The 26186-nt window shown below is 43.7% G+C and overlaps 1 protein-coding gene across 1 annotated transcript in view; it reads left to right on the top strand.

The window, feature by feature from the left end:
- The window catches only part of LOC149286353 (epsin-1-like), a 114894-nt gene that overhangs the window by 86114 nt on the left and 2594 nt on the right, over window positions 1-26186 (top strand). The window contains exons 7-8 of the mRNA XM_089494216.1: window positions 7554-7700; window positions 24782-25015. Of these exons, the coding sequence (XP_089350342.1) occupies window positions 7554-7700; window positions 24782-25015 (381 nt within the window). The remainder of the gene's footprint in view (window positions 1-7553; window positions 7701-24781; window positions 25016-26186) is intronic.

Genomic DNA, 26186 nt, shown 5'->3' with positions numbered 1-26186 from the left:
TCATTAAAATGAACTTAATCCCCCAAAATTTCAGCCCTGCCCCAAAAGGACCAGCTGACATCATGTCGGTGATTCTCTCTTTAACACAGGTGAGAGTGTGGACGTGGACAAGGCTGATTGGGTTAGAATAACAGACTGGAAGCTTTAAAAGGAGGTTTGTGCTTTAAATGATCTTCCTCTGTTAACCATGGTTACCTGCAAGGAAATACGTGTTGCCATCATTGCTTCACATTGCTTCAACAATATGTTGCCAGCAACATTGCACTTAAATCAACCATTTATCTGATCATCGAGAGCTTCAAGGAGAGAGGTTCAATTGTTGTGAAGAATGGGTCGGGGTGCCCAAGAAAGTCCAGCAAGCGCTAAGACCATCTCCTAAAGTCGATTCAGCTGTGGGATCGGGGGCACCACCAGTGCAGAGCTTGCTCAGGAATGGCAGCAGTCAGTTGTGAGTGCATCTACATGCACAGTGAGGTGAAGACTTTTGGAGGGTGGCCTGGTGTCAAGAAGGGCAACAAGGAAGCCATGTCTCTCCAGAAAAAACATCAGGGACAGACTGATATTTTGCAAAAGGTACAGGGATTGTACTGCTGAGAACTGGGGCAAAATTATTTTCTCTGATGAATCCCATTACCAATTATTTGGGGGCAACCGGAAAAAGGACAAGGTGAGCGCTACCGTTAGTCCTGTGTCATGCCAACAGTAAAGCATCCTGAGACCATTCATGTGTGGGGTTGCTTTTCAGCCAAGGGAGTGCACTCACAGCCATGAATAAAGAATGGTACCAACACATCCTCCAAGAGCAACTTCTCCCAACCACCCAAGAACAGTTTGACGAACAATGCCTTTTCCAGCATGATGGAGCACCTTGCCATAAGGCAAAAGTGATAATTAAGTGACTCGGGGAAGAAGAACATTGAAATTCCCCAGACTCTAATCCCAATGAGAACAGCATGCCAGGGCAGATTGCAGAGGTCTTGAAAAAGACTCTTTGCATAAACTTAATGTAATAGTCAATAAAAGCCTTTGACGCTCTTTGTAATTATACTTCAGTATACCATAGGAACATCTGACAGAAATATCTAAGAACACTGAAGCAGCAAACTTTGTGAAGACCAATACTTGTGTGATCTTCAAAACTTTTGGCCACTACTGTATATTTAAAAAAAAAAAATTAGGGCAGTATCTACTTCCAGGGCAAAAAGACGATGGTTTCAGCATATTTAACTTGTATGTTCATTTTAAGGAATATTATGATTCCACGGAGTAACTTCTATAAAGTAAGAGTTCATAGGGGGGGTTTTTTGTGTTTTGGTTTTTTTTTTAACCCCCTAGCATGCCAGCTGTGCAAGAGTTACAATAGCTGGCAACGTGAGCTCAGACAGGTAAAACTATTGAATGCTGGAGGTTTGGCCAAATTTTCCCCAGGACATTTTTAACAATTTTTGCATTTATAAATGCAAATCCTGGGAAAAGTTGATCTATGTGTATATGTATATTAGATACAGTATTTGCTCAATTATAAGATGACCCCCAAAATTTGAATATTGGTTTAGAAAAAAAGCTCCAGACTCCCTGGTGTCAATTGGGGGCAGCCTACGCTGCTACCAGACACTTCCGCTGGGAATTCTATGACTGAGCACCGGAAGGTCACGTCACGTTGGTGCTCTATCATAGAACCCCCGGCGGAAGTGCCGGCAGCAGCGGAGGTTGTCTATGTGCATCGCGCAGGCGCTCACCGGCTGCTAGAGAGGAGGATCCAGAGCATTTGCTCTGAAAAGACAATGTCTTAGAATCGAGCAAATACGGTGTGTGTGTGGTTTTTAGTTCAGCAGATGCATTTTTCATGGGTTTTAATTTAATTTTTGTAAACGTGCCATAAACCAGCAATGACACAAGTGATAAATTCCATAGTGGTAAGATTAACAAAATGTATATATTTCCTGAAAGCTCACATCGAGAGCGAAAACACAAGTGCAATCTGCATTGTGACTAGAAAGCTAGGCTCCATTGATTTGCACGGTTCAATGCAGTAACTGTAATCAACCTGCAGGGGGAGGGGGCAGAGTTCTCAGGAGGGTCTGGAGAGACCCTCTTGTAAACGTGTTAATTTTTTTTAAAGGACACCGCCATCTTGCAGCTTCCTGAGTAGTCAGTGCTTCCTGAGGTTGGTTATGAAATTGCTGTCATAATGGTCAGATCACTCTTATGATGTGGTCATCACTAGCCCACTCTTGATTGCCTCTGTGCCCTTATTGGAAGCATCAGCATAAGCACTGTGCGTCAGGAGCCTCATGAAAGCACAAGCCAAAAGATCACTATATCCGATGCTAAGCATCGGCTGGAGATCACTATATCCGATGCTAAGCATCGGCTGGAGTGATGCCACCATTGGAGTTGTGAGAATGCTGCCACTGAAGTTGTAAGAAGTGTGAATGTGTTTTCTGGAGTGATGAATCACTCTTAGAAGACTGATGGACAAACCTGGGATTGGTGGATGCCAGGAGGACTCTACCTAACTCGCCCCTACTCCCGTAGTGTTTTTGATAAGCCCCTTTGTTCTAGTGAAGGTTAATATTAATGCTATGGCATACAAAGACATTTTATACAGTTGTATGCTTCCAACTTTGTGGCACCAGTCAGAGAAAGGTCCTTCCTGTTTGAGCACGACAGTGCCCCTTTGCACAAAGCAAGGTCCATAAAGACATGGTTTGCCAAGTTTAGCGCAGAGGAACTCGAATGGTGTGCACAAAGCTTAACTCCACTGAACGCATTTTGGATGAATAGGAACACTTATTGGGAGCCAGACCTTTTCATCGAACATCAGTCCAGTGAAGATCCCACAGACTCCAAAACCCACTCCAAAATATTGTTTAAATCTTTTTATAGATGCTCATGATTTTGGAATAGGATGTCAAACAAGCTTGGATAAGTGTGATGACCAGGCAACCACATATACTTTTGTCTTATAGTGCTATGAAATGCCTGTCATTAAAATGACATGCACTTTTCTCCCTTTTCCCCCCTTGCACAGGGTGGGTAGGGTATAGCATGAAGTAGAGGGCAACAAGAGGGAGCAGCAGGCTTCATAGAGGGTTCTCCATGGGGGATAACTGGTGATAATAAATGTGAAGCAGTGAACAGATGGGGTATTAGGGTTTGGAACTGAGGGGCTACCAGGTGTTTTACTGTTGCAGAGGCAGGGCTGTCGCTTGATAGTGTTGCCAGAGCGAGAACCTGAACAGTTTTGGGGGAGAGGTTGAGTGCTAGTTGTTGGGGAATGTTTAGGGACGGTGTCCCTTAATATTGTTCCTTTGGCAGGAAAGCTGGACAGTGTAGTTGACTGCTGGCAGTCAACTACACTGTCCAGCTTTCCTGCCAAAGGAACAATATTAAAGGGGCCAGTTAAGTAGGTATTGAAGTTAGGAGCGAGGAAGAGACAGAAAAACAGAGTGTTGCCTGTAAAGTTGCCAAGCCAGCATAAGAGCTGACTGGGGGTAAGCTATATCACATAGAGGAAGATGTGTCCGGCAGAACACATCTGCTTCACACAACTAACTGGGGGGTAGGGGAAAAGACTATATTGTGATTCTGCAGACTTCTGCAATGCATTTGCAAAAGGGACATCGTGAGAAATTAAGATTGTGGTTAAACTGTCCTAAAGATGTAAACATACTATAATATGTAATAGTATAATTCATATATGGTGTGTTTATCAGAGTTCCATAATTAAGTGTATCTATTGTGGCAAGGTAACGCAGTCTGTGTATATCAGTAGCAGGTTGGAACACTCATTATTCCCAGCATGAGGGGGTTAATTGCTGGGAGGTCAGCATTGAGTCATTAGTTGTCTGGAAACAGGGAGAGAGGTCAAGCAGTCAAGCCAGAGGCCCTCAGACGTTATACAAAGGTATGGTCCAAAAATACTGTGTTGTGCTGCTATTACTTTTATGACTGGGACTGGATTAGCTGGCCGGTTAGTTAGTGAGGTAAGAATCTTTTATAGTTAGTCTCCAAGATGGAGTAGGATTTGTTTTTTGTTTTGGTTTATTTATACTGTGAAGTGCAACACTGTGGACCATACAAAGCTGCAATAAACCACATTTAGCTTTTATTCTGCTGGTGTTTGGAGTTTCTTGTTTTGATCGGGCCATCCTGCCACACTATGTATGTATGTACTCGTTCTTGTGTGTACATGTGTAATGTAAGAGATAGATAGATATAGATATATAGATAAAGCACTTTCGAAGGATGGTCAGGACCTCGAGTGCTGACCATCCTTTGAAAGTGCTCTATATGGAAACTGCTGGTTATTAACCCCAGGCTTGGGAAACTTGGAATGGTGTGCAATGGACTTTGTGAGTAAATGGATATATATGTGTGTGTGTATATATATGTATATATATATATGTATATTGGTGGATGTATATGTGTGTGTGTGTGTGTATATATATACATGGGAGGACTACAGATATACACTCACTCGCCACTTTAATTAGGTACACCTTGTTAGTACCGGTTGACTTAGTTTCTACAAGGCGCTGGAAACATTCCTCAGAGATTTTGGTCTATATGGACATGGATGGTATCACGCAGTTGCTGTAGATTTGTAGGCTGCACATCCATGATGCGAATCTCCCGTTCCGACACATCACAAAGGTGCTCTATTGGATTGAGATCTGGTCACTGTGGAGGCCAGTAAACTCATTTTCATGTTCAAGACATCAGTTGGAGATGTGAGTTTTGTGACATGGTGCATTATTCTGCTGGAAGTAGCCATCAGAAGATAGGTACACTGTGGTCCTAAAGGGATGGACATGGTCAGCAACAATACTCGGGTTGGCTGTCGCATTTGGAGGATTCTCAATTAGTACTAAGTGGCCCAAAAACTAACCTGATCAGCTTTTATGAGGAGGTGAGCTCAAGACTGGATCGGGGTGAATCGCTGGATGTCGTATATCTTGATTTTTCCAAAGCATTTGATACGGTGCCACATAAAAGGCTGGTACATAAAATGAGAATGCTTGGGCTGGGGGAGAATGTGTGTATGTGGGTAAGTAACTGGCTCAGTGATAGGAAACAGAGGGTGGTTATTAATGGTACATACTCTGAGTGGGTTACTGTTGCTAGTGGGGTACCACAGGGGTCAGTTTTGGGTCCTATTCTTTTTAATATATAGAGGGATTGTATAGTAAAGTATCAATCTTTGCAGACGATACTAAGCTCTGTAACGTGGTTAACACAATAGAGGACAGTGCACGATTACAAATGGATCTGCATAGGTTGGAGGCTTGGGCTGGGATGTGGCAGATGAGGTTCAACACAGATAAATGTAAGGTTATGCACATGGGGAAGAAAAATCCAGGCTGGGAATATGTATTAAATGGGAAAACACTGGGGACGACTGACATGGAAAAGGACTTAGGAGTTTTAGTTAACAGTATATTTACCTGTAGCGATCAGTGTCAGGCAGCTGCTGCTAAGGCAAATAAAATCATGGGGTGCATCAAAAGGGGCATAGATGCCCACGACAAGGAAATAATTCTACCACTGTACAAGTCACTAGTCAGACCACACATGGAATACTGTGTACAGTACTGGGCACCAGTGTACAAGAAAGATATAGTGGAGCTGGAGAGGGTTCAAAGACGGGCAACCAGAGTAATAAGGGGAATGGGAGGACTACAGTACCCAGAAAGATTATCAGAATTAGGGTTATTTAGTTTGGAAAAAAGACGGCTTAGGGGGGATTTAATAACTATGTATAAATATATAAGGGGACAGTACAGAGATCACTCCCAGGACCTATTTATACCCAGGACTGTATCTATAACAAGGGGACATCCTCTACGGTTGGAGGAAAGAAGGTTTCTACACCAGCACAGACGGGGGTTCTTTACAGTAAGAGCGGTGAGATTATGGAACTCTCTGCCAGAGGAAGTGGTAATGGTAAACTCAATAAAAGAGTTCAAAAGGAGCCTGGACGTGTTTCTTGAAAGCAATAATATTACAAGTTATGGATATTAGATTAATAGGGACAGAACGTTGATCCAGGGATTTATTCTGATTGCCATATTTGGAGTCGGGAAGGAATTTTCCCCCTGGTATGGGGCAATTGGCATCTGCTTCATAAGGGGTTTTTTGCCTTCCTCTGGATCAACACAGTAGGGACACAATATGTATATAGGTTGAACTTGATGGACTTTGGTCTTTTTTCAACCTTATGAACTATGTTACTATGTTAAAGTGCGCCAAGAAAATGTCCCCCACACCACCAGCCTGAACAGTTGATATATGGCAGGATGGATTAATGTTTACACCAAAGTCTGACCCTGCCATCTGAATGTGGTAGCTGGAATCAAGACTCATCAGACCAGGCAACTTCCATTGTCCAATTTTGGTGAGCCTGTGTGAATTGTAGCCTCTGTTTCTTGTTCTTAGTTGAGGGGAGTGGCACCTGGTCTTCTGCTGCTGTAGCCCATCTGCTTCAAGGTTCAACGTGTTGTATGTTCAGAGATGGTATTCTGCATACCTTGGTTGTAAAGAGTCTTTATTTGAGTTACTGTTACCTTTCTGCCATCTCGAACCAGTCTGCCCATTCTCCTCTGACATCAACAAGGCATTTTTGTCCACACAACTGCAGCTCACTGGATACTTTCTCTTTTTCTGACTATTCTCTGTAAGCCCTAGAGATGTGTTTTTTTGTGCGTCAAAATCCCAGTAGATCAGCACTTTCTGAAACACTCAGACCAGCCTGTCTGGCACCAACAACCATGCCACATTCAAAGTTACTTAAATCCACTTTTCTTCCCAATTCTGATGCTCGGTTTGAACTTCAGCACGTTGTCTACATGCCTTAATGTTACTGGCTGATTAGTTATTTGAAGCACTTGAACAGGTATACCTTATTAGGTATACCTGTTCAAGCGCTTCAAAGTGGCCAGTGAGTCTATATATATCTTACATGATTTTACACAAACATTTAAACACACACTTTCACATGCATACATGTTCAGAATCTGTTTTCCATTACACCTATTTACATTTGTTTACCCACTTGCATCAGCATACACCTCATTTATTATCTTTTATGTAGCAGCAACAATTTACATGGGGCTTTTTACAGTACATACGTCAAAGGTTATGACAAAACTAAGATAATGTATACATTAGGTAAAGAGGGCCCTGCTTGTAAACATTTTATGCATGTACGTACAAATGTGTATATATATATTATACAAACACACACACATTCATATACAAACACATGTATCTTTAGTCTAATATTTTAGTCCATGGTTGAAACTTGAGCCTATTTATATACATACGTATTTTTTCTCTTTAGACTTGCTTATTATAAATTACATATTATTGAGGGAAAAGGGCCCAGACCTTTGTCAGCATGTGGGAAGAAGCAAGCTCTGATGGGGTGAGGCAGTAGCTCAGTGGTGTGCCAAGAGCATATAGATATAGTTGTAGTTTTATTTGCAGCTTTTTGAGATCAGTTTTATCTGCAGTTTAACTAAATTGTGTTTTTTTATTATCTTCATCAGGTGCAACAGCTTCAAGTAATGATCCTTGGCCTAATAGCTCTCCTGTTACACATTCTGGTAATCACCATGCTGATCCTTGGGCACCTTCTACGTTTTCCGACCCATGGAGAGGATCATCTTTGAAACCAAGTGCAAATGGAGGTGTGGGTATGTGGTAGATTGACACTCTGGTTATATCTGTAGAATCCTATACGGGCAGGTCTGGAATAATCAAGGGGGCATTGCTCCAGGGCCCCAGAGTGGTAAGGGGATCTGAGCATCTCATCATGTACTGACTTGATTTATAGTAGCTTCCACTGCTATTATAAACTCTGCTTCCTGTGACCTCTGGATTTATGTAAGGGAGTGTAAGGCACTAGGAGAGATGGGCTAGCTCTACAGCAGTCATGTATTATGTATATATATATAGATATAGATATTAGCTAATAAATTCAATGCACAGTCTGCTCATCTCTCCCAGTATGCTTGTGCATCTAGACAGGAAGGGTGAGTACACAATGTAGCCTAAAGCCCTCTCACAGCCCAACCTTTTCTCTCCTTCAATATTACATTGGCATGTGTGACTAGTCACAGGTTGAAGGCCTCAGACAACAATGAAATTTATTGAAGTGCAGGTCAGTTTAGAGGATCTTACTTACACAGTTATTCTTACACACTGTTGTGTGGTAGCTGTTACATTGTGTTGTTCCCAAATTTGTTTGTTTGCAAAATGTCTGAGTGTCTTAAACCGGAATTTAGTGCCTCTTGCCACAATCCTATCCACTTTCACAAATAAATTGAACTTCATAGGCTACCCTCATCCTACCTTATGTTGAAAGATGGTTTGCAAATCTATAGTGACCAAGCTTTAGATTAGGTAGGACATAATGTGATGCCAACATTTAATATTAATGAAATAATTAACAAATGTACAGGAATTTGCAACAGTCTTTGTATTTCACATTAACAATTAATAGTTTGTGCTTATATCTGTGTTGAAAAATAGCTGATCAAAAGGAAAAAGGGATCTTTTTTGTAGAAGTGCCCCAGTGTCCTGAACTCCTTAATCTAGTACTGTAATCTATTCTGTTTATTTAACCCCTTAAGGACCAGGCTGTACCATTGGGACCGAGGCTGTTTTAACACTTTTGCGGTGTTCGTGTTTAGATGTAATTTTCTCTTCACTCATTTAGTGAACCCACACAAATTATATGTTGTTTTTTTCAGGACAAGAAGGGCTTTCTTCAGATACCATTGTTTTTAATCATATCTAATTTCCCATAAAAAAAATAATAAAATATGATGAAAAATGTAAAAAAAAACCCACATTTTCTGACTTTTACCCCAAAAATCTTTTACTCTTCCAAAAAAGCTAATGAAAAAACCTAACTATATTCTACTATTTGTCCTGAGCTTAGAAATACCCAATCTTTTTATGTTTTTTGCTTTTTTCTGCACGTTATGGAGCATTAAGTACAAGTAGCGTTTTGCTATTTCAAAGGCATTTTTTCCAAATCTGGTAATTCTTCCCCCCCATGTGCCATTTCGGGTATCTTTGAAGCCGGCCAATGCAATTTACCCCATCAAATCATATATTTTTGAAACCTAGACACCCCAAGGTATTTCAAATGCTAGAATTTGAACTCTTTCCATGCACTAGTTCTACCACCAGTCTTTGTCAAACTTTGTGGTAGTAATTTATTTTGTGTTTTTTATCGCTAAAATTGCTCTTCAGGTATGGATTTACAGATCCTGGTATACATCACTTTCAAACAACACCCCAATATGTGTTCAGCAACATCTCCCAAGTACAGTCATACCCCCCCATGCATGGGTTTGTCGGGTTGTTTGGGAGGTAAAACGCCACATTTAGGAAGTGCACATTTTTTAACTTGGAACTTTTACATCTGGTCATTCTGCCCGAATGTCCTAATAGGACCATCTTTGAAGCCGGCTAATTCAATTTACCCCATCAAACCATATATTTTTGAAAACTAGACACCCCAAGGTATTTCAAATGCTAGTATTTTAACCCTTTCCATGCATGAGATTCTACCACCAGCCTTTGCCACACTTTGTGTTAGTATTTTTTTGGTATTTTTTTTTACACAAATTGTACTTTGGGTATACATTTATAGCTCCAGGTATACGTCACTATCAAACAACACCCTAATATGTGTTCAACAACATCTCTCGAGTACAGTGATACCACCCATGCATGGGTTTGACTGCTGTTTGGGGTTAAAAGGCCACATTTGGGAAGTGCGCTTTTTTTTCCCCTATTTTGGTCAGTCTGTGCCTATGCCCTATCTTTGAGCCTGGCCACTACAATTTACCTCATAAAACCATATATTTTTGAAAACTAGACACCCCAAGGTACTTAGAATGGTAGTGTTTAACCCTTTCCATGCATCAGATTCTACCACCAGCCTTTGCCACACTTTGTGTGAAGAAAAAAAAAAAATACTACCACAAATTGTACTTTGGGTATAAATTTATAGCTCCAGGTATACGTCACTATCAAACAACACCCTAATATGTGTTCAGGAACATCTCCCGAGTTCAGTCATACCCCACATGTATGGGTTTGTCTGGTGTTTGGGGTTAAAATGCCACATTTTGGAACTGCGCTCCCCCCCCCCATTTCGGTCAGTCTGTGCCTATGCCCTATCTTTGAGCCCGGCCACTCCAATTTACCCCATCAAACCATTAATTTTTTTAAAATAGACACCCCTTGGGTATTTGAAATGCTTTTATTTAATCACATAGTGATTAGAAAGCTGGGCTCCATTGACTTGTATGGTTGAATGCAGTACCTGGAGACCGTCCAGCGAACTTTTTCAACTTTATTTTTTTTTTCCCGGGCCGCCGCCATCTTGCGGATGGCGAAGACTGCGTGCAGCTGCGGCTGTGACCGCTCTCCGGAGTGGTCACAGCCCGCCCTGGGGTAAGTATTTGGTTTCGCTGGATGCCTCCTGATCGAGGCATTCCAGCGACACCATTGAAGTTTAGGAGGTGATCGTTGATCGCCTCCTAAACGCTTTTAAAACGGGCGTCCGCCGCCATACAATGTATGACGGATGTTGACGCCCCGGGGAGGGGCCAGACATGGCCCATCATGCTGATCTCGGTGTTGCTGAATGCCTCGACATCAAGGCATTACAGCAACACAGTTTAAGCTTAGAAAGTGATCATTGATCACTTTCTAAGCTTGTTTAAGTCTCATGACGTGTCAGGCACGTCATAGGTCAGGGGTGTCCAAGTTTTTTATGCAGTGGGCTACTTCATCAGAATTGTATACGTACGCGGGCCGCACTCATTTTTCACTGTGACAAAAAATATGGCCTTTAATAAAATATGCAGATTAAAATAAAGTAAATGACACAAAACCTTTACTCTTCCTCTCACTGATTTCTGGGCCTTGAAAGTTTTGCGACTACAAATTCAGGATTCCCTAGATTTATTCTAGGGATGAACTAAAATGAAAATTCTGGACCAAAACATTCAGGGTTCACTTAGCCAAAACCGAAAATGACCCCCACCTTTAAAAATAATAATAAAAACTCACATGTTTAATAAAAGTAGGTAACACACAATTGGACAAATTTAGCAATATGACTTGGCATGATAGGAGTGTGATTGCTAACAGCAATCACACTCCTATCATACCCAGGCAACCAGTAAATGCTGGTACCTAGGCATGATGGGACTGTGCTCGCTGTGATTGCTGTTAGCAATCACACTCCTATCATGCCAAGTCAGCCAGTACATGCTGGTACAGGGTGGCTGTAAGTGCAGACCCCATACTGCTGGCAACATCACTACACAAGGGGGCAGCTGGCCAGGTTTCAGCATGTACTGGCTGACTTGGCATGATAGGAGTGTGATTGCTAACAGCAATCACAGTCCCATCATGCCTAGGTTCCAGCACTTACACATCCATGCTATCACACATACACACACACACACACACTCATTTATTCATATAATCATTCATTCACAGATTCATTCCCTCAATCACACACACTCATTCAAACACCCTCCCCACCCCCTTACCTGCACTGCAGCTCCTCGATGCCGCTCACAGACTTCAGCAGGGGGCGCGGCCTCCCTCTGCCTTCTCTGCTAAAGCACAGAGGAAGTAGGATGTCACGTGAACTCCGCTTCCTCTGTGCAGTCCAGAAGACCCTCACACAAGTAAGTAGCAGGGCTTGAGGCGCGGCTCGCGTAAGATCGGTTGCCATCTTGCTCCACTGTTCCTCAGTAAGGACGACCTGCAGCGCCGTCTCCCACCTCCCCACATGAATGCAGGGGGTCAGGGCGGACAGGAGGAGGCTGTAAAGTTTGGAGATACCGTGGGATAGAGGGGCATCCATCACACACAGGGACTCAAAAGGGGAGAGGTCACGCAGCACGGTATGCTTCCGTGCCAAAGAGCGGTAAAAGTTTTGCAGTTGCCGGTAGCGAAGCCTATCCATCAGGGAGGTCGTCCCCTGGCCAACAAGGTGATCCAAGGGCTTAAGCCCCGCAGGGGTCACAAAAGATCGGAATCTCGGGACACCCTCCGGAGTCGCTGCGGGGAAAAGATTGAGTCCCAGCCCAGGCGGAAAGTCGGGGATATCTCTGAGTCGGGGTGAGTGGGGAATGGACAGAAGAAAGCCGTGTAGTGCGGAGCAAGGAGTGACAGACCCATAGCGTAGCACACAGGAAGGGGTGAGGGGAGGCAAGATGACGCGCTGTATCCACAGCTAGCCAGGGGAGGGAGGAGATCGGGAGGCCCAGCAGCGCGCTCTCCACTCCCACCCACTGTTTGTGGGCCGGAGAGCGGGTCCACTCCACAATGCGCAGCAAATGACAGGCACGATAATATGTTCGCGGGCAGGGCGAGGCCACCCCTAGACTTAGGGGGGATCAGCGTAGCGAAACCGATGCGTCGGGATCGAGGGCCCCACAGGAAACGGAGAAAGGCGGAACGGACAGAGGAAAAGAGAGGGTGGGACGGAGATCGGCAAGGTTTGAAACAGGTAGAGGAGGTAACATAGTAACATAGTTCATAAGGTTGAAAAAAGACCAAAGTCCATCAAGTTCAACCTATATACATATTGTGTCCCTACTGTGTTGATCCAGAGGAAGGCAAAAAAACCCTTATGAAGCAGATGCCAATTGCCCCATACCAGGGGGAAAATTCCTTCCCGACTCCAAATATGGCAATCAGAATAAATCCCTGGATCAACGTTCTGTCCCTATTAATCTAATATCCATAACTTGTAATATTATTGCTTTCAAGAAACACGTCCAGGCTCCTTTTGAACTCTTTTATTGAGTTTGCCATAACCACTTCCTCTGGCAGAGAGTTCCATAATCTCACCGCTCTTACTGTAAAGAACCCCCGTCTGTGCTGGTGTAGAAACCTTCTTTCCTCCAACCGTAGAGGATGTCCCCTTGTTATAGATACAGTCCTGGGTATAAATAGGTCCTGGGAGTGATCTCTGTACTGTCCCCTTATATATTTATACATAGTTATTAAATCCCCCCTAAGCCGTCTTTTTTCCAAACTAAATAACCCTAATTCTGATAATCTTTCTGGGTACTGTAGTCCTCCCATTCCCCTTATTACTCTGGTTGCCCGTCTTTGAACCCTCTCCAGCTCCACTATATCTTTCTTGTACACTGGTGCCCAGTACTGTACACAGTATTCCATGTGTGGTCTGACTAGTGACTTGTACAGTGGTAGAATTATTTCCTTGTCGTGGGCATCTATGCCCCTTTTGATGCACCCCATGATTTTATTTGCCTTAGCAGCAGCTGCCTGACACTGGTCGCTACAGGTAAATTTACTGTTAACTAAAACTCCTAAGTCCTTTTCCATGTCAGTCGTCCCCAGTGTTTTCCCATTTAATACATATTCCCAGCCTGGATTTTTCTTCCCCATGTGCATAACCTTACATTTATCTGTGTTGAACCTCATCTGCCACATCCCAGCCCAAGCCTCCAACCTATGCAGATCCATTTGTAATCGTGCACTGTCCTCTATTGTGTTAACCACGTTACAGAGCTTAGTATCGTCTGCAAAGATTGATACTTTACTATACAATCCCTCTACAAGGTCATTAATAAATATATTAAAAAGAATAGGACCCAAAACTGACCCCTGTGGTACCCCACTAGCAACAGTAACCCACTCAGAATATGTACCATTAATAACCACCCTCTGTTTCCTATCACTGAGCCAGTTACTTACCCACATACACACATTCTCCCCCAGCCCAAGCATTCTCATTTTATGTACCAGCCTTTTATGTGGCACCGTATCAAATGCTTTGGAAAAATCAAGATATACGACATCCAGCGATTCACCCCGATCCAGTCTTGAGCTCACCTCCTCATAAAAGCTGATCAGGTTAGTTTGACAGGACCGATCCCTTGTAAACCCATGCTGATATGGAGTCATACACTTATTTTCATTGAGATACTCCAAAATAGCGTCTCTTAGGAAACCCTCAAACAGTTTACACACAACAGAAGTTAAACTAACAGGCCTATAATTCCCCGGGTCACTTTTTGTCCCCTTTTTGAATATTGGCACAACATTTGCTATGCGCCAGTCCTGGGGAACAGACCCGGTCACTATAGAGTCCTTGAATATTAGAAATAGGGGTCTGTCTATTACATTACTTAACTCCCTTAGAACGCGGGGGTGAATGCCATCTGGACCTGGTGATTTGTCTATTTTGATTTTTTTTAGGCGGCACTGCACTTCTTCCTGGGTTAGACAGGCGACATGTACTGGGGCAGTTATCTCATCCTGCTGTATATTACCTGGCATTTCATTTTCCTCTGTGAATACAGCAGAGAAGAATATATTTAATAGATTAGCTTTTTCCTGATCCCCGTCTATAACTTCTCCCTCATTACTTTTTAAGGGGCCAACGCTTTCATTTTTAACCTTTTTACTATTTATATAGTTAAAGAACATTTTGGGGTTTGTCTTACTCTCTTTGGCAATGAGTCTTTCTGTCTCCACTTTTGCTGCTTTTATCTGATTTTTACATATTTTATTTTTTTCCCGATAGCTTTTTAGTGCTTCCTCACTGCCTTCCTGTTTTAGTAGCCTAAATGCCTTTTTTTTGCCATTTATTACCCCCTTTACATTTTTATTTATCCACATTGGTTTTCTCTTGTTCCTGACTCTTTTATTCCCATACGGTATGTACCTTTCACAGTGAGAATTTAAGATATCCTTAAAAATCTCCCATTGAGTGTCTGTACTCTTGTTTTTGAGGACATTTTCCCAATTTACAGTGTTAAGGGCTTCTCTTAGTTTATCAAACTTTGCCTTCCTAAAGTTCATGGTTCTTGTGGCTCCTCTAAGAGTTCCCTTATTGAAGGACAAGTTATAATGTATCATATTGTGATCACTAAAGGTGATGCATAACATTCATTTTGATGGTGTTAACCCTACCCAACCAGGAGATCCTAAGTCTCGACCCCTTGAGCAGGTCAGATCGAATTGATGTCAAGAGGGGAGGGAAGTTAAGGCTAAAGAGGCGAGAGAAGTCATCTGTCAGCCAAACACCCAGATATCTCAGCTGGGAAGGGCACCACTTAAAAGGGAAGGAAGCAGCCAGGGAGTCCCTGTCCACTGGGGGTAAGTTGACATTGAGAATCTCCGACTTAGACATGTTTATTTTAAAATTAGAAAGTTTTCCGTAATCAGAAAGCTCCTTCAGGACGACCGGCAAGGATAGACGAGGCCTGGTGATGAACAGAAGGTCGTCGGCATAGCCCAAGACCTTGTGGCTTGACCCCCTGCCGTCAGACCCTGTATGTCCGGGTTTAACCGAACGGCCTGGAGCAGGGGTTCCAAGGAGAGCACAAACAGCAGGGGCGACGGGGCACCCCTGCCTCGTGCCGTTAGATATAGGAAAAGGGTCCGAGAGAGATCCGTTGATACAGAGGCGAGCCGTAGGAGATGCGTAGAGTGACTGGATCCAAGTCAGCAGGCCACCCTGTTGAGACAAAATAGGCAAAACCAATATTTCGTCACACACATAAAATAACGATGCTACCAAATATTGTAGTACCACATCCACAATATGAATTTAAGGAGATACCCTATATTTTATCTCCGATCCTAAATTCTTTCAGATTGCCGAAAATTATAATTCGAATTAGATAGATATCGCCACAATAGTCAATAAAAATATTATTTATTGTAAATACAATTTATAAAATATATATGAGTCACACAGTGCATAATATAAAATACCAAATTCTTAAAACATGTCAAAAATAAATCAATTCAAATACAGTATATTATCAATAGTTATCAATATGAATTATTTTATAAGTCTAACACACAATTAATTTCCAGTCCACTCAGCAACCAAAAATTGATAATAATCAGGGCAGTAATAAAGATATCACTATTTCTCTTATATTAGTTTAACTAATATGACAAATTAAAAATAATTTTTGTGTCTAAGAGTATTAGTGAAGTTCCTAATAGATGCAAATAATGTCAAACTTCGTCTATAGGTAAAAATACCTTTTCATTATTGTTATTATCACGGGTTATAAGCTGCAGTCTCACAAGCCGTCATATACAATTATCACGGCTGTCCCGTGAGCCAAAAAGGTAGATGGTTCCTAATAGCAGATGTCAACCACAAAGTCCGAGGCGAGGTACAAAACGATAATCCAGAAACAAGGTCAGGTCACACGCAATGGTCGAGGCAGGCAGCAAGGAACGTAGGTCAAAAATCAGAAGGAAGGGTCTGGTACACTAGTAGAATCAATCAGGAACGCTTAGGTACAGAGGCAATAATAGCTTGATACTTGAGCAATGATTTCTCAGCGGAAGGGGCTTTTATAGTTTGAATTTGGCGCCAAAATGACGTCATACTGAGAGACGCGTTGCCGTTGCCAGCGTCTATCAGCAGTAGCAGGGAGTGGACTCGTCTCCATAGCAACCTGGGAACGCGTCCTCCTCCCTGCTGGTCTCTGCTGGCAGTGGAGGGGGCGTGCCTGCACGCAGCCTCTGCTCGTGTCTGTGTCGGCGAGCAGAGGCTGAGAGGCTGAGAGGAAACCCGACGCCGAGACCTGCCGACGCTGGAGCCGGGGAGAGGGTGAGTTGGTTTATGACAACAATAATGCAATATACTATTTCCCAGAAACAGGGAATTCTATACGAAGAAGACAAAATTCATCTCTATTCAGAATAATAAAACAATTATATTTACCACCAACTTTTTTGCTGTTGTCCAACTGGTCCTTGTAGAAATTAATCCAGGTTCAGTGGCAAGAAATTAAGTAAGAAAGAATATAACTTTCTACAAGTTATATAGGTTAGAACTCAAAGTAACTCTAAGAGTGAAATATGGTGCCAGAATCTTAAGATTCCAATTCTCTGGGGTAAATTTGGTGAATAAGTCCATCAGGGTCTGTCTATTTCAGGGTGCGATCTTTTTCTCCTTTTTTTTTTAATTAAAGACTTGGTCACCCTAATCGCCAAATGTTACTTCCTAGATAGTAACTCAGGTCTTGTAGTCTTCCCATGTATCTCCCACTCCAATTTACATTCCTAAGGATATGCAGTGTCTACTCCTTAACTTTCTCACGGAAGATAACATTAATTGTATCATATATATACTGAAACATCTATATACATGAATACTCCTTTGTTCTCAATTATAAAGGGAACAAAGACAAAAAGAAATAATCACTATATGCTTAAGTAAAATAAAATGGCTCTGACCATTTTGTGTACATGTTTTTCATAATAAAATATCTGACAACCCCGGAGAGTAGCTAACATGAAGGTCCAGTCGACCCTATCAAAGGCCTTCTCGGCATCCGTGGAGAGGAGGATAGTGGGAAGGTTGGAACGCTTGGCAAAATGGAGGAGGTTCACAGCGCGAATGGTGCTGTCCCTAGCCTCACGACCCGGAACGAACCCCGTCTTGTCAGGGTGCACAAGTTTCGGCATGAAAGGGTTGAGTCGGGTGGCTAGAATTTTGGCAAAAAGCTTGAGGTCCGAATTAAGGAGGGAAATCGGCCGATAGCTGCCACAGTTCTCGGGGTCCTTACCGGCTTTGGGGATAAGAGTGACAGAGGCGGATAGGGTGTGGGCATGGATGTGACCACCCCGTAGTAGAGAGTTAAAGGCCTCAACATACCTTGGGCCCAGTTGGTCGCGGAACCGCAAATAATACTTAAGGGGAAACCCATCAGGGCCGGGGCATTTCCTGGTCGGAGACGACCAGATGGCTAAAAGTAACTCCAGGAGTCCTGCTGCGTCCTCAGCAGAAATGCGCACACGGATCGTGCGTTGCAGATAGTCCGCAATTTGCGATTCCCGGTCCCCAGTGGAGTGGGGGCCTACCAGAGGAGCGATGTTATACAGATATTGGAGTGAAGAAGACACACCCTGCCGGCGTCGGAGCGGATTTTAGGGATGTAGGTCAGAGTACGAGAGGCCTGGAGGGCCCTTGCCAAATATTTCCCAGGCTTATCTCCATGTTCATGGAACAATGCCCTGGAGCGTTGGTAGGCTCGTTGGTGTCTGGCATTCAAGATCGAAGCCAGTTCCCCCCGCAACGACACAAGCAGCTGCAGGTCGTCCCCCGAGAGAGAGTCCTTGTGGGCCCTCTCCGCGTCCGGAATGCGCAGGCAGAGAGAGGCTATCTTTTCCTCGTCTAGTTTCTTTCACTGCGAGCAGATGCGGATAAAGTGACCCCCGAAGCACACTCTTGTGGGCCTCCCATACCGTAAGGCTGGGAACGTCACCCGTGAGATTCTCGTCAAAATAACTGGTGATAGCCTGGATCGTATCGGCATACACCGAATCATCAGATAGCAGAGATTCATTGAGGCGCCAAGAGCGCCGAGAAGGCCGAGCGAGAGGTGAGTCACTTGATAGGAGCACGACAGACGAGCGCTGTATAGTGGTAGGGGAGGAAAAAGTAGTCGATACGTGAGTAGGAGCCGTGCGGCGTCAAGTAGAACGTGTAGTCTCTAGTCGTGGGGTGGAAGGCTCGCCAGCAGTCTACCAGGCGGTGGGAGGACAGCAAGGAAGAGATTGTTCCCAGTACATGTCGAGGGATATGGGAAAGTCCCGTAGAGGTGTCGAGAGCAGGGTGTAGAGGGACGTTAAAGTCTCCGCCTAGGACCAGGACGCCCTCCTGAAAGTCTCGTAGTTTAGTAAGCACCTGTCGGAGGAGAACGTGTTGTCGCCTGTTGGGGAGGTATAGGTTAGCGAAAGTGTATTTTTGATTGGCGATAACCCCTTTTAACAGACGGTAACGCCCCTCAGAGTCGGAACAGACGCCAACCTCGTCTAGTTTTGGTGGAGGAATTGCTGCTGAAATAGCCGGTAGGGTAGAAGCGATCTGAGAGCCTAGGGGACCTGCCGTAGAGGAAGTGGGTCTCCTGAAGGAACGCTACGTCCACTCTATCGCGACGTTGATCCCGGAGTAGGTGAGAGCACTTCTCAGGGATATTAAGTCCACGGGCGTTAAGGGACAGGAAGGTGAGGGGGGAAGCGTGTGGTGGGGGTGACATGCCCGAAGGGAGGAGGAGAGAGGAAAAAAAGGGGGGGCAGACAGGGGAGGGGGAGGCGGGGAGGAGTACGAGGGAGGGGAAACCTGAAGGGTTAGAGGGCCGGGAACAAAACGGTCAGTAAAGACCGCAAGACGCACTGGACACGCCAGCCAATAGGGCAACACTAGGTTGCCCGAAACGACCCTAACGGACAGGGAGGTCAATGGCAGAACGAAGGCGTGAGTGTGAGGGAGCCGAGGCAACCAAACAAGGAAGAACAGTGAAATGACAACAAATAGAACAAGGTATGAGCGATCAAAAATATGGTGGTAGGAACAACTGCGCACCGCCACCCGCAGCAAGAGCAGTAATAGAGTAACATAAACTAGCCGGCTAAACTAGGTAGAAGGAGAGGGAGGAACGGCATGAGGCTTCAACAGGCCTCAACCACCAGCCCAAACAACAAGGGCACGTATCCGGTATCCGCCCCGGAAAATAAAAAAAAAAAAACATTTATACGAACAAACAAGCCCCGGGCCCTGGCACCGTGCTGCCGCGCGAACAGAGGAATGGTATGGAACGTATACAGAGGGCAGAGGCACCGTACACTCATAGCAGGAAGGAACAGGCGCCGCGCGGCCAAGACAAAGTGAGCAACAATGCAACCCAGTACAGAATCCCAGGGAGGGCAAATGGATTACAGAGACGTTGCAATAGATAAGGCGAACAATATATAGATCCATAGACACAAAATTAAAATAAATTAAAAAAAATTAAGACGGACAAACAAACAAGCCCCGGGCCCTGGTGCCGTGTCGCCACATGAACAGATGTATGGTATGGAACATAGATAGAGGGTAGAGGCCCCCGGCACCGTACACTCAGAGCGGGGGGGAGTAGGCAACCCCAGGTCGCGCAACAAAGGCAAAAGTAGCCACAATGCAACCTAGAGCAAAATCACCGGGGAGGGCGAACGGATTACAGAGACAGTGCAATAGACAAGGCGAACGATATATAGATCCATTGACACAAAATATATATATAAAAAAAAAGAAATTACATTATACACATTTGCCCGTCGTCTGCATCAAGGCCAGACAGAGCCCAATCGGCCACGGTCAAGTCAGGGAGACCCAGGGCACCCAGCAAGCGGGGGAGTTCGTGGTGGTGCCGCAGCATCAGTGACGTGTTGTGCCGGATCAGGAGCGCAAACGGATGACCCCAGCGATAGGGGATGTGAAGGCGCTGAAGCTCCAGGGTCAGGGGCCTCAGGGCGCGACGGGCCTGCAGGGTGAGGTCAGAGAGGTCATGGAACAGGGTGACAACCGCGCCATTAAGCGGCCACGTGTGCATGTTCCGCGCACTGGACATTATGGCCTCTTTGAGGCGGAAGTCCGTCAGGTGACAGATGATGTCCCTGGGAGGACTAGATGGGTCACCACGGAGCCTCGGGTCTACCACCGCTGAGGCGTCCACAGCCCTGCCCAGGAGGCCGGAGAACAGGGCAGTGAGAAGGGCCAGCAGGTCTTCAGAGGCCTCAGATTCAGGGACGCCTCGGATTCTAATATTTTGCCTGCGTCCCCTGTTGTCCAGGTCCTCCAGCCACCTCCTCACAGCATGGAGGCAGCGCAGGTGGTGTTCAGCAGACCGCGTCACGGCCTGGCCTACCTGTTGCTGCGAGGCCGAGGCCTCTAGGGCAGTCACCCTGTGCTCCAGTGAGAAGAGGTCGGTACGGAGGGTCGCCACTTCGTCCCGGACCACTTGCCGGAGCTCCGCGATGAGGGTGGAGAAGTCCGAGCGCCAAGGCGCCGAAGAAAACAGCCGGAGCACCTCAGGCAAATGGTGAGGCAGCGTGGGAGCAGGAACGGACGTCGCCTCCTCCAGGGAGGATGAGCTGGCTGGTGAGTCTGCCGCGTGGTCCTGCGAGGCCAAGTCCGCAGGTGTCCTGAAATACTCCCGGAGGGAGTTAGCGGTTTCTCTGGAGCGACTGCTCGGGGTGGGGGGTTTCGGCGGGAGCTTTTTTATTTCGCCCCATCGTGTCAGGGAGCCGGATGAGAGCAGATTAAAGTGCGGGCGGCAGCTGAGCACAGAGCTCAGGCTTCCATCTTCCTTGGCGGTTGGACACGCCCCTTTAATTGTATTTTTTAACTGATATACTGATATACTAACTAAAGGCGAATGCCTTTAGTTAGTATATTAGTTAGAGCTTGATTTTTTTTTTGAGATATTGAAAAGCCATAGCGCCCTTAAGCATATGTCCTACGTTATCCATCAAAATGTCCCCCTATGAAAAAATCTGCTGATGGTATCTCTCTTGGTCCAAATTAGAGCTAGCCTAGATTCACTTGTATCAGCTGTAACAGGGAGTAGGGGGTGGTTGTTGCTAATATGCACTTCAGGGTTGTATGATTTGACACTCTTTGGAAGATTGTTAGTTTCTAAGTGCCACTTGTTAATAGAACACATCCTTGACCCCAGGCAGAAAAAGCGCTCCTTTGCTATTCATCTGCAGCGTATTGTTGATACTGGGTGTATAGCACTCTCATTTTTTTTATGGGACGAATGCTCTAAGGGCCTGTGAGCATCTCACATTCCGTGACAACGTTTGGAGCGACACCATACCTTTTTTATAATTCCTCCTCATTTACATTTGTTTTCCTTTTTTGTTACGGTTATATATATATATCAGTTCATCTGGAAAGTTACTTATCATAATATGCATTCTTTCTTCTTCTGTAGTATACAATCTTGAGGCAGCATAAACTTTTTGGCAGATCTGGAATGTCAGCAATTGTATAATAATGTCTCTAGGGGACTCTGATATTGCTTTGGGTGTTCTATACACCCTTTCTATGATGTTTTCCCTTTGCACTTCCTTAATGCCCATGTGTTGGAACAAAATTAAAAGTGTAGAAATTAAGTCTTTCACATTGATCTGTTCTGTTAGACCTCTTAATTTGAAAGTTTTTGCATCGGGCCCTATCTTCCGCATCAGCCAATTTATCTTCCATTAGAGAGATTTTGTTTTCTAATAGTTTTAAGTTGTCTTTGCTGTGATCTTGTTCAAACTCCGCCTTTTCAATTTTTTGCTCTACTATTTTTAGGCGTTCACCTATATTGGTGATATCTGTTTTGATGCCAGCAAAATGTTTTTTTTAATTCTTGTTTAACTTGTGATAACTGCTGATCCGCACATGACTGAATACACGGCTGCATTCCCTTCTGGGTAATTAATTCATCCCATGTATTTTTTTAATAGTTAATCTTCTGTATTTTCTTCAGTTGACGACATAGATACCTGCTCTGAGGCTTCAGGGGTCTGATCTAGTTTTTTTTCTATAGTATAGGTAAGAAAAGTGAGACCAATTTTTTTTTTTTTTTATCTTTTCTATCCGGATCATTCTTCCTCTCCTCTCCTTCCTTTTTTTTTTTTTTTTTCTTCGGCGCCTCTTCTTTGTGACATCTTGGCCTTATTGTGCCCTTTATACACCTCCTTTTTCTTCCTTTGTACTTTTTTATAGTACTATTGTTTAATGTATTTATGGGAATATATGTTAGCAGCGCTTTCCGTTAAAAATGTTCCTCTCTTATTTCCTTCCCTTTCCTCCTTCATTCCCTTTTTTCTTTTCTCTCTCTTTATGTTAACACATTCGACACGGTTATGTATTTGCCGGGATACATTAGCATATAGGAATCATGAAGAGATCAGAAATACTTTCTAGAATAGGAAGAAAAAGAAAACTCACTGTTCGTAAATTAGTAGCCTTGTCTTCTCAGAGATCCTCTAATCTAATTCCACCAGTATAATATATCCGAATATATATGAGCTTACTTCTTAGACTTGTTTTCTGTTATCTCTGAGTTAGAGATTTATCACACTCTCAGCTCCCTGGTTTCACATGCCCACTCAGGCGTTGGTATCTCCGCCGAGCAGTTTTGCCACTTCTAAGATGTCGAACACTCCCATAGGGACAATATTTCTCCCCGTGACATGCTTGGCTATCGCGACAATCTTCGCAGGATGGTCAGAAGGGGCGATGGTGGTAAGTATAAGGGAAGGGGGGTCTACTAAAGTGTTGCGTTTCAGTTAGGCTCCGGCTGGAGTAACTTCGAACTCCTCCTGCAAAAGCTTCACCCCTCTAGCGTCTCACGTCATCACGTCTCCCGCAGGGGGTACATCCTCTGGCTGGCTGTTTTTTTTTTGGGGGGGGGGGTTCCAAGGCTGTTTTAACACTTGTGGTTCTCGTGTTTAGCGGTAATTTTCTCCTCTCCAATTTAGTGAACCCAAACAAGAAGAGCTTTCTTCGGATACCATTTTTTAAAATATTTAATTTCCTGTAAAAATATGGTGAAAAAAAACAAAACACTTTCTCACTTTTATTTGAAAAATACATTCTACCATTTGTCGTGAGTTTAGAAAACACAATGTTTTTTTTGTTTTGAGCAATAAGTACAAGTAGCGTTTCCCTATTTCAAAACCATTTTTTCCACATCTGGTCATTCTGCCCCATGTGCTATTTCGGGTATCTTTGAAGCTGACCAATGAAATCTACCCCATTAAACCATATATTTTTTTAAAACTAGGCACCCCTAGGTATTTCAAATGCTGACATTTTAACCATTTCCATGCACTAATTCTACCAGCCAACTAATCGACTTTTAAAATAATCAGCAGTTGCAGCCCTATGGATATCCTCCATTTGCCACTGAAGCCTCTTCCCCCATGCTGTGTAGTGACATCTTAACCCGGCGCAATGTCCTCACGCAGCCCTGTTTTGTTTTTGGCTGCGGGCACCAGAGCTTGGAGGATGTAGTACAGGGAGCAGATCTTCCGCATTTTAGTGGATGTGAGGAGAAACTCATGAGGTGAACGCCTCAGGATTGTGTGCTCTGTGTGAGGAGTGCTGTTATGCTGTTTGACATCTGCTAACAGTGTTATTAATAAAACTTTAATGTTAATATATATGCCTGGTGCATAGGGATAAATGTATGCAAAACAAAGTATCATATTACACACCAAATTATTTAGTGGCACCAAGCATATGCATATTAACAGCTTTGATTAAAATTATTTTTTGTATCAGGACAAGTATTGTCATTAGGGACAAGTAGATTGGGCTACCATTTTAGTCCCTTGCTGTATGTTCTTTTTCAACAGGCAAAACTCTGGAAATGTGTTTTTTTTTCTATACTAAATGATAGTATTTGTAAATGAGAATGTGTTTTTTTCATGCCCGGTATGGCTTTCTTCAGAAACCAAATGTTTGTGTAGGTACAATAAATTAGAGTTGGTGAAATTAGGATATAGCAATAATGCTGAAACACTGTGTGTCAAAGTATAAATTGTAAATACCTGCATCCTTATGGGGTTATGCAGAGTTGGGGTTTGACTGTGGGGAGGCCACCTGCAACACCATAGCGTGGCTGTTACCTTGGATCACACAGTTTTTGTGCACACATGTCAGTATATTGGCTGGCAGCTACACTGTTTTCTTTACTAATGAAGTGCTCCTGTGATCCTTTTTTGCCAACCACACATTGCATACACGATTGGCACTGAAAGGATTAAAGGACAAGTCTCAAAGAAAACTGTTCAATGCTAAACATAACCATATAGAGAATAATATTGAAGAAAATCTGAGTTTTATTTTATTTATGTGTTTCAATAAACTTAAATTATATCTGTATTTACTTTTCCTTTACACCAGGCGAATTAGATCTCTTGGCTGGAGAAGTTGCTGTATCTTGTTCTCTGGGATCCCAGAGCCCAGATGCCTTTGACATGGCAAGAGTTCATGAAGCATTGCCTGATTCCTCCAAACCCACTCGAAAAACTCCAGAGTCTTTCCTGGGGCCCAATGCTGCACTGGTAGATTTGGACTCTTTGATCTCCAAGCCTACTGTACAGAACATGAAAACATCTAACCCTTTTCTTGTCACAGGTAAGACACGGAGTAGCAAAAACAATATGCAGGGGTGCCATGTTATCACTTTTCAGAGTGATCACATTCGCTGGGTCTTTCATAAAAAAAAAAAAAAGGTCGCTGCTGTCCCAGTGTTTCTCTTACCTTAAAAAAATTAAATCTTTTGACTGGTAGTAACTTTTTTTCTCGTTCTTTGGCATTTTTACAAAATTCTTCAGATTAAGCAATTTATTTAAATCATGTTACCATAACTTGGTAGATAATGTTTCACATGCACTACAAGTCTAAAAGTATTTGGACACCTGTCACACCTATGGACAAAGTTTTGGGACACCCAACCAACAGGGAGTTTTATGACATCACATTCTAAATACATAGACATTAATATGTAGGTGGTCCCCCTTTTTGCAGCTACAACAGCTTCTACTCTTCTGATTTTGTTTCTGTGGAAATTTTTGCTCATTCATCAAGTGGAACATTTGTGAGCTCAGGCTCTGATGATGGACGAGAAGGCCTGGCTCGCAATCTCTGTTCCAGTTCATCCCAAAAGTGTTTGGGGTTGAGGTCAGGGTTCTGTGTGGCCTAGCCCAACCCCTGAAAAACCACCCCGTACCAATATCCCTCCTCCTGCAAACTTCACAGTTGACCCAGGCAGGTAATTTTCTACTGGCTTACACCTAACACTTAGCATTGTACTTGGTGAAGTGAGACTTGCATGCAGGCACTCGACCACCTTACAACACAACTTGCACCTTGCAGTGCGCCCATCTCACACGTTTTACTATGATGTTGCTCACCAGGTGAATCACACCAGGCGTTGATGATTTGAGTCAGTCTTTGTCTGACTCATCAGAATGTGAGTTTTTTATACATTTTTTTTAAAAAATTGCTATATTTTATCATACAGAGTGCACTATTATTTTTTTTTTTTCCCATGTCATTTATTCTATATAACCCATTGGGGTGAGGGTGAGTTACGTTTACATTTACTTCTGTCGCTCCACTCACTGTTGGTGGGTTGCACCACCAATACCTGTCTTTTATCTTGTTGAAGTGTGGGAGAGTGGTATTCCCACAGTGTTGTAGCGCATGTACACTTTTAGCTATTGTTTTTTCAATTTTGTGCATAATCTATATATATTGTGTATTACCACTTATCATTGGCGCTCTACTATACATCATTGTTTAA

The sequence above is a fragment of the Sceloporus occidentalis genome, unplaced genomic scaffold (assembly GCF_023333645.1).
Source record: "Sceloporus occidentalis isolate IW3139 unplaced genomic scaffold, rSceOcc1.0.p SCAF_70, whole genome shotgun sequence".
Taxonomy (NCBI): domain Eukaryota; kingdom Metazoa; phylum Chordata; class Lepidosauria; order Squamata; family Phrynosomatidae; genus Sceloporus; species Sceloporus occidentalis.
This window is presented reverse-complemented; position numbering and strand designations above follow the sequence as displayed.